At 45.2% G+C, this 16,766-nt stretch overlaps 1 protein-coding gene across 6 annotated transcripts in view; it reads right to left on the reverse strand.

The window, feature by feature from the left end:
- The window catches only part of LOC110502073 (unconventional myosin-XVI), a 236,277-nt gene that overhangs the window by 188,492 nt on the left and 31,019 nt on the right, over positions 1-16,766 (reverse strand). The window contains exon 1 of one of the 6 annotated variants that reach the window (XM_036958967.1): positions 2,895-3,338. The exons of the other annotated variants lie outside the window; for them this stretch is intronic. Within the exon in view, the coding sequence (XP_036814862.1) occupies positions 2,895-2,922 (28 nt within the window). The 5' untranslated portion in view covers positions 2,923-3,338. Of the gene's footprint in view, positions 1-2,894; positions 3,339-16,766 lie in introns of those variants that run through there. 6 annotated transcript variants of the gene reach the window in all.

Consider the following 16,766-nt stretch of genomic DNA (forward strand, 5'->3'; position numbering starts at 1 on the left):
TTTTAAGAATAATGTGCAAATATTGTACAATCCAATTAGAGACTTGCCCAAAAAGACTCACATCTGTAATCTCTGCCAAAGGTGATTCTAACATGTATTGACTCAGGGGTATGAATACATACATAAATTAGATATTTCTGTATTTAATTTTAAATACATTTTCCAAAATGTCTAAAAACAAGTTAGAATTTTGTCTGTTTGGGATTTTGAGTGTAGGTGGGTGAAAGAAAGAAAAATATTTAATACATGTTGAATTGTATTGTGGAATAAGTCAAAGGCTATGAATACTTTCTGAAGGCAATGTTTCTTGTAATTATAATTACTTTGAAGACCAATGCATTCTTAACCCCTAAAAGTGTAAGCCTTTGGGCCACATTCATGAATGTGCTATTCAATGTGTTTCTATAGGCTATAGTAGTAAAGGACAAATTCAATATTTTCTCAGGGGTCATGAAATTCAAAATCAAAAAGCTAAATTAGCCATGGTATGACCATCTTAAAACAATTCCACATGTCAGCTTAGTGATAAGCTGACATGTGGAATTGTTTTAAGATGGTCATATCATGGCTCATTTAGCTTTTTGATTTTGAATTTCATGACCCCTGAGAAAATATTGAATTTGTCCTTTACTACTATAGCCTATAGAAACACATTGAATAGCACATTCATGAATGGCAAAACAGAGGCAAAGTGTCAGTCCTATTTCTAGAAGATATAAGAAAGTGTGTTGGCACAATACTACTTCCATACTTCCATTATTTTTTTAAAAATGGTACCAGGTTACCTTCAGACAAGTCCTGTGACACTTGTGGGGGTTGTAGAGCAAAACAGCGAACACCATCATGTTTGTGAGAGTGTCATCTCTTTAAATTAGTTCGTAGGCTAAACCGTTTTCGAAACCCATGAAGAGTAGCTGTTGCCTTGGCAACAGCTAATGGGGATCCAGAGTAAATAGAAATACATTCAGACTTTACAGACGTTTTTGTCAGAAGACTGATTTTCGGGATGTATCCTGGTCTGTCTGACAAACAGCGCTGTAGCTCTGCCACTTTCCACCACAGCTGTGGAAGTCCAACATGGATGGATGCAGTGGATTGAGATAGATATATCTAGTTTAAACAGACACATTTTGATGGGGATTTTTACTGTGTTAATTGCGATCGACTCGAAAGGACTAACTCCAACAAAATGGTCTGTTACGGTTTTCAGAAATGTTTTACTTGTCATAACTGTAATAGGTTATTTTTTATCAACCTTGGTTGAACACACTGACTGTAAGTTGCTAAGGACTAGAGCAACCGCTAAATAACCAAAATGTCAATTTAAATGTAAAAATGAAAACCTACAAAGAATACTGGGTAATATGTTGCTGTACCCAGTAATATACTGTAAATTATATTACAGTAAAAAATGTGGTACCGTAAAATGGATTACAGTAGCTGTACTGTAAAAATACATTACAGTAATTTCCTGGCCAATTGTTGCCAGTAAATTACTTACATGAAAGGTTTTGCAGTGCCTATTCATGCATGCACAGTTCTGTAAGGATGGGTTGAGGCAGGGCTGTTCCACTGACCTATGAGCCCACTCATGTGTCTGCTTCAGCACACATCAAACGTGAGAACCCACACACCTGCCTCATTCATATCCCTCTCGCACTCACGCTCACTCGCTCTCCTATTTCTTCCATTCATTTCTCTCTTTTATTTTCTATCTGCCCTTTGAGTTCACCTTCAACCCTAATCTGGACTCTTTCTCTCTTACACACACACACACACACGCACACTCGCACGCACACATACATATACACACACTTGTCAAACAACCAACACATTTCAACCTTTGAGAAAATAATAATTCAGAGAGGGAGGAAAGGAGAAAAAGCAGGGGAAAGAAACAACAGGGAAATAGAGGAGAGAGGTATAGATCAGGGAAATGATTAACCAATCCCCTTCCCTGGCAGCCTTTTTCCTCTACCGCTTTCCCAGATATATCTCCTTCTATCTCTCTCTACCTCCCCGGCTCCCTCTGTCTCCTAATCTCTTAGTCATGCAACATCATCCGTTCTCGCACTCTTTTTTATCTCCTTTATTCACCTCCTCCCTGACTCATAATCTGTCCCTCTTTCTCCTTTCCTCAACTGTCACTTATCCTCCTGTCCTTACATCCACGTCTCCCCTTCCTGTCCCCATCCTCACATTTCTCTCAGTATCGCCTCTCTCCCATCTCTCTCGATTAGTCTTTCCATTCCTCTCTTTCACTCTTTCCCTCATCTCTCTCTGCACCCCTCTCTTTCACTCTTCTTTCTCTCTCCAGCCATTCCTCTCTTTTCCCGATCTCTCTCCCTGCTGTTCTGCTCTACCTTTCTGTCTCGCTACCTGCCGCATTCACCGGTCAGCTTCACACAGCTACCGCACTCTGTCTGCAGCAAGCTCACACACCCACCCACAGTACACACGTAACACACATCCCGCACACACACAAACACATTGCAGAGACACACACACACAAACATAATTGCACACACCCACACAGGCAAAAACCACTCTCGCTCCCACACACAACTACATTCACACAAATGGCACACGCTGGCTACATCAGAATGTAATATCAGAGGCACATTGGCTCACCATTACTATGCATGACACTATCATACCAAATGTTACACAGGTATATTACATTATAAACTGCCAGAGATAGTCACATCATGCTCTCATACACACAAGATAGGCATGAGCTAATACAGGCACACCTGTCTCTCTCTCTCTCACACACACACACACTTGCATCTGCAACACACTGACATAAACAACAGTAGCAACTACTAGACAAATATAGAGAGAAAAAGGTAGAGAGACAGAAAAGGGAGGACAGCTGTCCAGAGCTTACTCACAGCATTTGAGAAAATGGTAGTGGGACATGTTCTCCTTGTACCAGTCAATCAGTCAGTCAGATAGTCAGATAGTCAGAGAGTGAGACAGACAGAGGCAGCCACAGGTTCCTTCCTTCCAGCTCTGGTTAAGCTAACAGCAGTGCTAGTAAACTTGCACAATGCATTATTCATTCAGCTGCTCTGCTCTGCATTATTCACTATAGGACTCGGGTTGCAGCAGAGCAGACAGACACACTCAGCAGGCACACACAACATCGCAGGGCTGCAACGCTTGCAGCTCTTGCAGCTCTCCCAGCCATCGGTCAGATAACCACCACACAACCTCTCCCCAACCATGACCGGCGCACGTGCTCAGTGTGCGTCACTGACTGACAGCGCGGTAGACCCACCCCCAGTGCAACACACCCCCCTGACGCAATGCTCCACACATTCAGAGAGATACACACCGCAGACACAAATGCAATGTGCCTGACACACACACCTCCTACTGCTTTTCTTGAGCTGAAAACAAAAGAGACGGAATGAATTGCTGTGCCTCTTCACGAGAGAGAGAGAGAGAGAGAGAGAGAGAGCCAGAGAGAGAGCCAGAGAGACAGAGAGACAGAGACAGGATAGAGAAAGAGGGAGAATGGAAAAGGAGGAAGCAAATGGTAGAAACCAATTGAGAGAGCTTTAGAAAAAGAGGGATAGGCAGGTAGAGTGTGAAACAATAGGGAAAGGAGGGAAAATAGAGAGAGATATGGGTAGAAAGATGGCAAGAGAGAAGGAGGAAGCAAGCTAGAGAGGAAACGATAGAGGGAGGTAGAGAGGAGAGAGGGATGCTCAGCTGCAGCTGCAGCAGTGCGGCTCTGCTCTGTTCTTAGTGCTGTGACTGGCTAAGTGTTCACCAATGGTTCTTTAACTGGCCAATATATTTGCTCTAGATAAGCCTGGTTGTCATTTAACAACAGGTCACACCCTCCATCATACATCTGTCACCCCCTCTCTCACACAGCACAATCGCAGCAGTGTGTTTTGTGTGTATGTCTGTGTGAGTGTGTCTGTACGTTTATTGCAAAAATATATTTTAGCCGGTGAGGAGAGACTGATTTGCATGTATGAATATGTTCGCTGCAACATAGCAAAGAGGCTTTGTGTGTGTGTGTGTGTGTGTGTGTGTGTGTGTGTGTGTGTGTGTGCGCATACGTGCCAGTGTGGGTGTCTATGTATGTGTGCAGCTTCAATTTATGGATTGTGTGACTAAATCTGGATTTTGACATACATTTTGAATCTGTGCCACTGTGCTACAGGGTCTGCTGGTGTATCTCTCTCTCTCTCTGTGTGTGTGTGTGTGTGTGTGTGTGTGTGTGTGTGTGTGTGTGTGTGTGTGTGTGTGTGTGTGTGTGTGTGTGTGTGTGTGTGTGTGTGTGTGTGTGTATGTGTGTGTGTGTGTGTGTATGCAGGGGCTGGTATATCGTGAGAGTGATTGTTTTTCTTCTACCATCCTGTCAACTTCTGCTACTCCAACCTACATGTAACACACCTGGCAGATGGAGAGAGAGAGAGGGACAGAGGAGGGGGATTACGAATGACAGTGTAGTGACAGTAAGAACAATGGAGATGGGGAGAAAGACAGCAAAACAAAGAGAGAGACAGAGAGGGAAAGAGAGAGCGACAGAGAGAGAGGGAAAGAGAGAGAGAGAGAAAGAAAGAAAGAAAGAAAGTAAGAGATTGAGGGAGAGAGAGAGAGGAAGCATCTGAGACATGCTAGAGTAAATCCTGTCATATGAAATCAGGTCACAAACTCTTTGCTTCTCCTCCAACACAGGAGCCAAAAACAGCAGCCACAACATGCCTTCAACATCCAGCACATCACCCTTAGAGAGTATCATGTGTTTATGTGTTCGTGTGCATTGTGCTTGTCGTATATTAATGATGAATATCAACAACCCAGTTAGAGAGAGAGAGAGAGAGAGAGAGAGAGAGAGAGAGAGAGAGAGAGAGTAGGAGAGAGAGAGAGAGAGAGAGAGAGGAATCGGGAGTGATGGATGAGGAGGTGTAGATATGAAAGAAAGAATATAGGAGAGACGGAGACCCTGTTTGTCTGGTCTACTCTGTCTGTTGAGAAGGTCAGCCCACGGAGAGGGCCAGCGGGGATCACCTGATTCTCTGGAGGGTAACAACATGCCCCCCCCCCCCCCCCCAAGAAACCCCTGTCTATGTATGTTTACATGCTCACTAGTCATTCAATATTAAACTGATTATGGCAGTAGGCCGAGTATGAAAATAGTAATGTAAACACCTTACTCTACTTATCTTAATTGGCATATGGTCAAAATCGAAGTAAGCATATTGGTTTTCTGAGCAACCTTTCTAATTATTAGGACATGTAAACAGCTTAAATCGGCGTTCCAGCTGTGTAATAATAGCTAGATGTAATGAAAGTTGAAGTTTGTTTTACATTATCTAATTTTGTGCCTGTCATAGGCTTCTCCGCAAGCAGTTTGCTATCTAGCTGGCTAAAAAAGCAAGCAAGCTAGCCTTTTAGTTTCCCACATCTCCCCCAATAATCAGATTTAGAAATAAAATGTATGTATTTGTATACTTGCAGGTGTAACCTACAACATTATCCAAGTTGGATATGCTGCTTGAATGTATTCGCTGTAGGTGGGTGAATCTTTGAATGACATTTTGATCCTTAACATTTAGGCAAAATCCCAAACCCAAATGTTTAAAAAAAAAATCACAGTTCAGTTATCAAAACTAACACTAACAGGTCATGATCATCATCACTAAGGGAAGTAAGTACAAATGTTATGGTGAGTGAATGAGGACCCAAAAGCGAACTAACTTAAACAGAGCTTCTTTAATAACCAAACATAGGTAGGCTCAGATAGACCGGCAGATTCCGACAGGACAGGACAAGGTTACAGCAAACATGACGATAGTCTGGCTCAGGCATGAAACACAAACACAAACAAGAATCCGACAAGGACAGGAACAGAAACAGAGAGAGATATAGGGACCTAATCAGAAGGAAAAAGGGAACAGGTGGGAAACGGGGTGAATGGGTAGTTAGAGGAGACAAGGAACAGCTGGGAGAAAGCGGGGGAGAAAAGGTAACCTAACAACGACCAGCAGAGGGAGACAGGGTGAAGGGAAAGGACAGAGACAAGACACAACATGACAGTACCCCCCCACTCACCGAGCGCCTCCTGGCGCACTCGAGGAGGAAACCTGGCGGCAACGGAGGAAATCCTCGATCAGCGCACGGTCCAGCACGTCCCGAGAGGGAACCCAACTCCTCTCCTCAGGACCGTACCCCTCCCAATCGACAAGGTACTGGTGACCACGGCCCCGAGGACGCATGTCCAAAATCCTGCGGACCCTGTAGATGGGTGCGCCCTCGACAAGGATGGGGGGGGGGGGGGGGGAAGACGAGCGGGGGCGCGAAGAACGGGCTTAATACAGGATACATGGAAGACCGGGTGGACGCGACGAAGGTATCGCGGAAGAAGAAGTCGAACTGCGACAGGATTAATGACCCGAGAAATACGGAACGGACCAATGAACCGCGGGGTCAACTTGCGAGAGGCCGTCTTAAGGGGAAGGTTCTGAGTGGAGAGCCAAACTCTCTGACCGCGACAATATCTAGGACTCTTAGTTCTACGCTTATTAGCAGCCCTCACAGTCTGCGCCCTATAACGGCAAAGTGCAGACCTGACCCTCTTCCAGGTGCGCTCGCAACGTTGGACAAAAGCCTGAGCGGAGGGGACGCTGGACTCGGCGAACTGAGATGAGAACAGCGGAGGCTGGTACCCGAGGCTACTCTGAAAAGGAGATAGCCCGGTCGCAGACGAAGGAAGCGAGTTGTGGGCGTATTCTGCCCAGGGGAGCTGTTCTGACCAAGACGCAGGGTTGCGAAAAGAAAGACTGCGTAAGATGCGACCAATAGTCTGATTGGCCCGTTCTGCTTGACCGTTAGACTGGGGGTGAAAGCCGGAAGAGAGACTGACGGAAGCCCCAATCAAACGGCAAAACTCCCTCCAAAATTGAGACGTGAATTGCGGACCTCTGTCCGAAACGACGTCTGACGGAAGGCCATGAATTCTGAAAACGTTCTCGATGATGATTTGTGCCGTCTCTTTAGCAGAAGGAAGCTTAGCAAGGGGAATGAAATGAGCCGCCTTAGAGAACCTATCGACAACCGTAAGAATAACAGTCTTCCCCGCTGACGAAGGCAGTCCGGTGACAAAATCTAAGGCGATGTGAGACCACGGTCGAGAGGGAATAGGAAGCGGCCTGAGACGGCCGGCAGGAGGAGAGTTACCGGACTTAGTCTGTGCGCAGACCGAACAAGCAGCCACGAAACGACGCGTGTCATGCTCCCGGGTGGGCCACCAAAAACGCTGGCGAATGGAAGCAAGCGTACCCCGAACGCCAGGGTGGCCGGCTAACTTGGCAGAGTGAGCCCACTGAAGAACGGCCAGACGAGTAGGAACGGGAACGAAAAGAAGGTTCCTAGGACAAGCGCGCGGCGACGGAGTGTGAGTGAGCGCTTGTTTTACCTGCCTCTCAATTCCCCAGACAGTCAACCCGACAACACGCCCCTCAGGGAGAATCCCCTCGGGGTCAGTGGAGGCTACTGAAGAACTGAAGAGACGAGACAAAGCATCAGGCTTGGTGTTCTTAGAGCCCGGACGATAAGAAATCACGAACTCGAAACGAGCGAAAAACAGCGCCCAACGCGCCTGACGCGCATTAAGTCGTTTGGCAGAACGGATGTACTCAAGGTTCCTATGGTCAGTCCAAACGACAAAAGGAACGGTCGCCCCCTCCAACCACTGTCGCCATTCACCTAGGGCTAACCGGATGGCGAGCAGTTCGCGGTTACCCACATCATAGTTACGTTCCGACGGCGACAGGCGATGAGAAAAATACGCGCATGGGTGGACCTTGTCGTCAGAGAGGGAGCGCTGAGAAAGAATGGCTCCCACGCCCACCTCTGACGCGTCAACCTCGACAACGAACTGTCTAGAGACGTCAGGTGTAACAAGGATAGGAGCGGATGTAAAACGATTCTTGAGGAGATCAAAAGCTCCCTGGGCGGAAACGGACCACTTAAAGCACGTCTTGACAGAAGTAAGGGCTGTGAGAGGAGCTGCCACCTGACCGAAATTACGGATGAAACGACGATAGAAGTTCGCGAAGCCGAGAAAGCGCTGCAGCTCGACGCGTGACTTAGGGACGGGCCAATCAATGACAGCTTGGACCTTAGCGGGATCCATCTTAATGCCTTCAGCGGAAATAACAGAACCGAGAAATGTGACGGAGGAGGCATGAAAAGTGCACTTCTCAGCCTTCACAAAAAGACAATTCTCTAAAAGGCGCTGGAGGACACGTCGAACGTGCTGAACATGAATCTGGAGTGACGGTGAAAAAATCAGGATATCGTCAAGGTAGACGAAAACAAAGATGTTCAGCATGTCTCTCAGGACATCATTGACTAATGCCTGAAAGACAGCTGGAGCGTTAGCGAGGCCGAAAGGAAGAACCCGGTATTCAAAGTGCCCTAACGGAGTGTTAAACGCCGTCTTCCACTCGTCCCCCTCCCTGATGCGCACGAGATGGTAAGCGTTACGAAGGTCCAACTTAGTGAAAAACCTGGCTCCCTGCAGGATCTCGAAGGCTGAAGACATAAGAGGAAGCGGATAACGATTCTTCACTGTTATGTCATTCAGCCCTCGATAATCTATGCAGGGGCGCAGAGACCCGTCCTTCTTCTTGACAAAAAAAAACCCCGCTCCGGCGGGAGAGGAGGAGGGGACTATGGTACCGGCGTCAAGAGCTACAGACAAATAATCTTCGAGAGCCTTACGTTCGGGAGCCGACAGAGAGTATAGTCTACCCCGGGGGGGGGTGGTTCCCGGAAGGAGATCAATACTACAATCATACGACCGGTGTGGAGGAAGAGAGGTGGCCCTGGACCGACTGAACACCGTGCGCAGATCGTGATATTCCTCCGGCACCCCTGTCAAATCACCAGGCTCCTCCTGTGAAGAAGAGACAGAGGAAACAGGAGGGATAGCAGACATTAAACATTTCACATGACAAGAGACGTTCCAGGAGAGGATAGAATTACTAGACCAATTAATGGAAGGATTATGACAAACTAGCCAGGGATGGCCCAAAACAACAGGTGTAAAAGGTGAACGAAAAATTAAAAAAGAAATGGTTTCACTATGATTACCAGAAACAGTGAGGGTTAAAGGTAGCGTCTCACGCTGAATCCTGGGGAGAGGACTACCATCCAGGGCGAACAAGGCCGTGGGCTCCTTTAACTGTCTGAGAGGAATGTCATGTTCCCGAGCCCAGGTCTCGTCCATAAAACAGCCCTCCGCCCCAGAGTCTATTAAGGCACTGCAGGAAGCAGACGAACCGGTCCAGCGTAGATGGACCGACAAGGTAGTGCAGGATCTTGAAGGAGAGACAGGAGTAGTAGCGCTCACCAGTAGCCCTCCGCTTACTGACGAGCTCTGGCCTTTTACTGGACATGAAGTGACAAAATGACCAGCGGAACCGCAATAGAGACAGAGGCGGTTGGTGATTCTCCGTTCCCTCTCCTTAGTCGAGATGCGGATACCTCCCAGCTGCATGGGCTCAGCACCCGAGCCGGCAGAGGAAGATGGTAGTGATGCGGAGAGGGGGGCGACGGAGAGCGCGAGCTCCTTTCCACGAGCTCGGTGACGAAGATCAACCCGTCGCTCAATGCGAATAGCGAGTTCAATCAAGGAATCCACGCTGGAAGGAACCTCCCGGGAGAGAATCTCATCCTTCACCTCTGCGCGGAGACCCTCCAGAAGACGAGCGAGCAAGGCCGGCTCGTTCCAGCCACTGGAGACAGCAAGAGTGCGAAACTCAATAGAGTAGTCTGTTATGGATCGATTGCCTTGACATAGGGAAGACAGGGCCCTGGAAGCCTCCTCCCCAAAAACAGATCGATCAAAAACCCGTATCATCTCCTCCTTAAAGTCCTGATACTGGTTAGTACACTCAGCCCTTGCCTCCCAGATTGCCGTGCCCCATTCACGAGCCCGTCCAATAAGGAGAGATATGACGTAGGCGACACGAGCAGTGCTCCTGGAGTAAGTGTTGGGCTGGAGAGAAAACACAATATCACACTGGGTGAGGAACGAGCGGCATTCAGTGGGCTCCCCAGAGTAACACGGCGGGTTATTGATTCTGGGCTCCGGAGATTCGAAAGCCCTGGAAGTGGCCGGTGGATCGAGGCGGAGATGGTGAACCTGTTCTGTGAGGTTGGAGACTTGGGTGGCCAGGGTCTCAACGGCATGTCGAGCAGCAGACACTTCCTGCTCGTGTCTGCCTAGCATCGCTCCCTGGATCCCGACGGCTGAGTGGAGAGGATCCGAAGTCGCTGGGTCCATTCTTGGTCGGATTCTTCTGTTATGGTGAGTGAATGAGGACCCAAAAGCGAACTAACTTAAACAGAGCTTCTTTAATAACCAAACATAGGTAGGCTCAGATAGACCGGCAGATTCCGACAGGACAGGACAAGGTTACAGCAAACATGACGATAGTCTGGCTCAGGCATGAAACACAAACACAAACAAGAATCCGACAAGGACAGGAACAGAAACAGAGAGAGATATAGGGACCTAATCAGAAGGAAAAAGGGAACAGGTGGGAAACGGGGTGAATGGGTAGTTAGAGGAGACAAGGAACAGCTGGGAGAAAGCGGGGGAGAAAAGGTAACCTAACAACGACCAGCAGAGGGAGACAGGGTGAAGGGAAAGGACAGAGACAAGACACAACATGACAACAAAGTGCTGTCAAACACCATACGTGGCAGTAACAACAGATTGTTGGACGTCTATGAACATGCTGTCATACATCACTTTAACTATCCATCACATTAATGAGAAGTCCCATGTGCTGACAACTGATAACATGGGGGAGAGGGGCACTGCAGAGAACCTAAAATGATATTAACTACCATTGTTGGTGAGTGGGTGGGGGACAGCAGGAAGGTAAGCAGCGTCTGGTAAGTTGCCAGGACTGTGGTAGATTGAACTGCACTGCCCCCTAGCGGCCATACGCAGGATCATATCTGAATTGTGAATTCATGTCATTTTCTGAGTTTTTCTTGCGGTTTAAAATATTTAAAAATTGCACCTTTAACATTAACATTAACATTAACATTGTACATTTGTCACATCACTAATTTGCTCCCTTGTCAGATACAACTAGAATGTCATCATTTTGACTCACTGAAATGTCATAATCTTTCTCATGGCTACAGCTGTTTTTACCATTTCAAATCACCTAGTAATAACTTTTAAACAAAACACAATTTTGGGCGATTCTAATAAGGCTATAATGTTGTATGGTTTATTGTCCCTGGGATTATATTTGGTTATCAATTCAAAACAGACTGTTAAGACTCCTTTCAGGACTCCTTTCAGGAAGTGTCTTTCTGTCTGTCTGTGTGTCCGTCTGTCAGTCTCTAAACTGACATTGACTCCTGACCGTCAGTGAGCGGTGGTCCTGTAGAGTACAGATGTGTAGACGGCTGTCAGGGGAAGGCTCTGTACCTGTCACTAAACACTCAGACATGAGGCCAGTGTCCCTGCTAAACCCCAGAGGAGGAAGAACACGCACCATGGAAGATGTTTACTTAGAAGCATCCAAACAAGACACTTCTATCTCATATAAAGGAGTAGATATTACGTATAACCACAAAGCATCTTTACACACAATCATCCAAACATGACATCATGTATGTCATATAATTTGGAGTAAGAAGTCATATTTTATTAATGATTACCATTGTATGGAATAGCACCTTCCACCTATTCTCTGATTCATACAGCAGCATATGACAGCTGAGAGCTCAGTGTTTATGGTATCAACAATGTCTAGACTTTCCCTCTGGGATTCACTCTACCATCATCTCTCTGCCAGAACCAGAGAGGTCATTCAGTGTGTGTGTGTGTGTGTGTGTGTGATTGTGTGTCTGTATGTGTGTAAAGGTCACACTGTGATTGATATTGGCTAAGGCACATTGCTTCACACCAGGCGCGGCTCGCTTGTGAATGTCTCAACTTGTTACCACGGTGACACTGTTTATTCCTACAAGCTCTAAAAGTCTCATGTCAGAATTAGACGTTCATCCGTTTCACAAATGTAAAATGTCATATTTGTTTCAAACTTAAAATGTCAAAGTGCTTAAGGTTACGTTTAGGAATTAACTACACATTTTTATGGTTAGGCATTAACTCCAAATGGTTAAAATAAGTGTTGCATCCTAAAATTACGAGTTCCTTTACTGAAGACTCCGAAGCGTGATTATAATAAATAGAACAGATTTATTTCATGTTCTCCTTAACACATCCCAGTTGACTACTCTCTACAGTGTCTTCAGCCCAACTCCCCAATACTTAATTGAACTTTAACCACCCTTTCATCTCGTAATCCAATCACTTTAATGTAAGAACGGAAACCCCATTGTCATTTGTTTATTCAAATAACTCAACCCCTGCAAAAAAATCCCATTTGCTATTTGCAACCATTTTAAATCTAAACTCATTAACACATAACACATTTCTCAATACACCACAGTAAGGTTTAAGTTTAGGATAGGCTTGAAAAAAAATATCAAGAACAACTTTCTATCGCTGGATTTGTACATACAACCTTTGGATTCAGATGCTTATAACCTTTCACCATCCCTGTCAACAACACTCACTGTTGCCGCTAGTGGCGGGTTTCCTTGACAACTCCCGAAGTCCTCAGACATGGATGGAAGTCGAACACTGACTTGTATCATGGTGACCTGCCTGGTGAGCTGACACTCTTTATCCCTCCTCCACTCTTAACACACTCCCAACACACATACACCCACCCAACACACATACACCCACCCAATACACATACACCCACCCAACACACACCCACCCAACACACATACACCCACCCAATACACACATGCACCCACCAGACATGCACCCACCCAATACACACCCAACATACATACACCCACCCACCCAACACACAAGCACCCACCCAATACACACCCAACATACATACACCCACCCACCCAACACACAGCCATCCAACACACATACGCCCACCCACACACACCCACCATACATACGCCCACCCACACACACCCAACATACATACACCCACCCACCCACCCAAGCACATAGTGAGCTGATGAGGATTCACTGCATTCTACTTTGGTCAACACAAACAGTAGGCCTACAGGACAAACAAACAAATACAGTACACACAAACCTTTACATTGGCCATTGATGCTGCTATTCATCAATAACACACTTTAGTGGACTGTCAAAAGACACCAAACATGTACAAGATATACAGTATAATTATCTTCTTAATGTGTCTTTGTGACCGTAACATTAGCAATGTACCATGTCACAGTAGAGTTAGTAACACAACGACAGTGAGAATAATTGAAAGAACTTACTCGTAGACTAATCTATGAATCTGTGTTGCTATGCAGGCACATCATAATGTTGAGTCTCTCTCCATGACTGTAATCAGGTCAAGTAAGTGTGTGTGTGTGTGTGTGTGTGTGTGTGTGTGTGTGTGTGTGTGTGTGTGTGTGTGTGTGTGTGTGTGAGAGTGAGTGAGTGAGTGAGTGAGTGAGTGAGTGAGTGAGTGAGTGAGTGAGTGAGTGAGTGAGTGAGTATGGATGAGAAGGCATGCTTTCTAAGAGGAGTGAGGTTTAGTGTCAGTCGGCTGTCAACTGATGCTCCTGTTGACACACATCAATATCACCATAGTATCAACACCTTCCTTCTGATGGGAATCAATACTGAGACAACCTTATCCTGACAACAACCGATAGGGCTCCACCTGTGCAGAGTACGTGCCCTCTTGCTCTTCCAGTCTCCAAAGTACCCTCTTCGGTGGTGGTAAAATTCCCCTCATCTATGCTTCAGAAACAAAAATGTGCGCGTCTTGATAGTTGACCAGTAGCCAGTCATCAGCATTGGCGTGCAAAAACAGGTGCGCATATCCAGATTTGTGACCAGAATAACTAGTTTCATTTCCTCCAGTTTTGCCAGGCAAGTTTTTCATTCATATGAAATACAGTTTAGCAATCTACTGACTCATCTTTGCCAGAACAATATGCTACCTGGCGATTTGATTGATCATTTTCATATTTCAGATCGGACTAGTTTGGGTGGCTACTGGCTATATGTCTAAAGATATGCAGCTGTAACATCATACCTCCTTCAATATATTGGGAGGAAAATGTAACGTATCCTGGCAAATTTCTTAAGATATTTGTGAGGAAGAACAGGGCTACCCGGATGGCAATGAGCACTCTGCAGGCCGGCTGCCCCCCAAAGTGATGGCGCTGTACAGACAGAACATGCTTTCCATCTGGTCCTGATACAAGGAGGATGTATGAATCTGCTTACTCTGAACTCTAAGGAAGTGACAAGATATATCCCTAATTGAAAGTGGCTACTAACATGAATGACATTCAGCTCAAAATGCAGGTGTAAAACGTAGTTTATTTTTGTAAGCTATTGCGTTTTGAAAATGCCTCACCGTTTATGGCTGGAATGACAGGCTACATTGAGATTGTGTGTGTATGTTCACGTGTGCATGTGTGTGCGCAGGGGGGCTTGCAAGTTTTGTACCAGTACTTTTTGGGGATTGCAGGTGAAAAAGTTTGAAACCCACTGGGATACATGATAGTGGAAACACATGGAGTTAGGTTGGCAGGTAGGTAGGTCAATGGTAAGCTATAGTATTTCTGACAATTTTCTATTTTGACTGAAATTGTGGAGATCATTGTTTATGACTGCAGCATTTATTCCAGTTCAAAATATTTTAGCAAAATACTTTCCTCATCAGATTGTGCTGCTTTTCCCCCTTCTTGTAATAATTGCTCAACAAGTATGTGGCCACGTTTGCTGAAGAAAAACAAAAGAGTTTGAGCACATGCCCACCAAGGGTCTGTGCACGGGCCCTGTGTGCATGTGTCATTTCAAAAGTTAGATGAGCTCTAATACAGATGAATGTTGCCAAGTAATACATTGTGTTCTTGCCCTGAACCAACGCTCGCTATTAACACTTTCTTCCCGTGGCTCTGGGAATGTTGGGCTACATTAATGAATTAACCATGAGGTGGGACCCCCTTAAATCAATTATTCATTTGGTGTGATATATTTACACAAATAAATATTTATTTATTTTACAACCCAAATTTCTCATATTTAGGGTTTGGCTGTTTGAACTGCGGATAGGCAAACAAACCAATTGGCTAAATCTCCATTTATATAAAATTAAATGCATACAGGGGTGTGTCCTCAAAACTAATTCAGGGAGAATAAGACACACTTTCTCGTTAATACTATATTCACACAAACTCTCTCTGGTGTCCATCTGGACTGTTCTGATTAGAGCCTCTCTCTGTTAATGAGAAATTTCACATACACATACATACGCATGCACACACACACATCCCCCCGCCCCCCCACACACCCCTCTAATCCAATGCTCTATTATTAACTGGATTAGGTATTATCTTCCCCCTCTCTTTCCCAGTCACTGACTTTCCATCATTCTCTGTTTCCCTCCTCTCTTCCTCACTCTCTATCATCCCCCTCGCTCTCTCTGTTACCCCCCACTTTTCCTCATCATCCCCACCTCTCTCCCTCTGTTTCCCCCTTCTCTTCCTCACTGTCACTGACTCTCTGTCACTCTCACCTACATATTGAAGGTCATATTAAAGGGGTACTTTGGGATTTTAGCAATCAGGCCCCTTATCTACTTCCCCAGAGTCAGAAGAACGTGTGGATTCCATGTTTATGTCTATGCGTACAGTTTGAAGGAAGTTGCTAACTAGTGCTAGCACAGCTGCTAACAGTGGCTCGTGAAACTACCTCTATCTTCCTTCATACTGGATACAGAGACATGACAATTGTATCTACAAGTTCATCTGACTCTGGGGGAAGTAGATAAAGGGCCTGATTGCCAAAAACCCTGACGTATCCCTTTGGCCATTTCAAAGCTCTCATAAGTCTCACTGCAATGCATTCATAGAGCATGGTAGAGCAAGATGGCCTCGGGCATCATCAGGCCTGCATGGCAATGGTGATGACGTAATGGGCGATAACCGATGATGTAATAATAAGAAGCTGGGCCCAGATTCACAAAACCTTAAGAATGAATGTTTTCCTTAAGTTAACTATAAACTTAAGAAGAAAGTTAAGCAAAGTTGCTATTCCTCAAAAAGGTTAACTGAACACTTCTTATGTAATTTCTTCTGTTTCTCCTTAATCAAAAAAGTTAAGAAATTAGATTTTTGAAAATAAAGTCATTGGAAATGTTATTAATTCCAAGATAGCTAAAACCTTGTCTTAAACTAAGGGCAGTGAGAGAAAAAGCTAATGAAAGCAATTTAACATGTTTAATTCACTCACAAACTTAATCTGAAAGTTTCAGTATTGATTATTTAAACCCATTAACATGTTTTAGAACAGTAATCTCAGTAGGAAATATGCTAACATGATTGCCATTGCTAACTAGATATAGATACTGTAGCTAGCTAAAACGGTTGACTAGCAACAAACATCTTAAGAAGATTCATAAGAAAATGTTTGAGAAATTCGTAGGAAAATCCTTAAATCATAAGATACTGTTGAGAAATTGCACTTATAAACTTCTTATTTTTTTCCTTAAAATAAGAAGCTTCTTGTTTTTGAGTAAGAAGTGTTTTGTGAATTTGGGCTCTGATGTAGTGATGTAATAATATAGTGGTGTCGTTTTGCGACACTAGTGTTAGCGGTTTGTTTCCTGTTTAGGATTATGGGGTTCATTAAGTGTCTG

The sequence above is a fragment of the Oncorhynchus mykiss genome, chromosome 22 (genome assembly GCF_013265735.2).
Source record: "Oncorhynchus mykiss isolate Arlee chromosome 22, USDA_OmykA_1.1, whole genome shotgun sequence".
Lineage (NCBI taxonomy): Eukaryota > Metazoa > Chordata > Actinopteri > Salmoniformes > Salmonidae > Oncorhynchus > Oncorhynchus mykiss.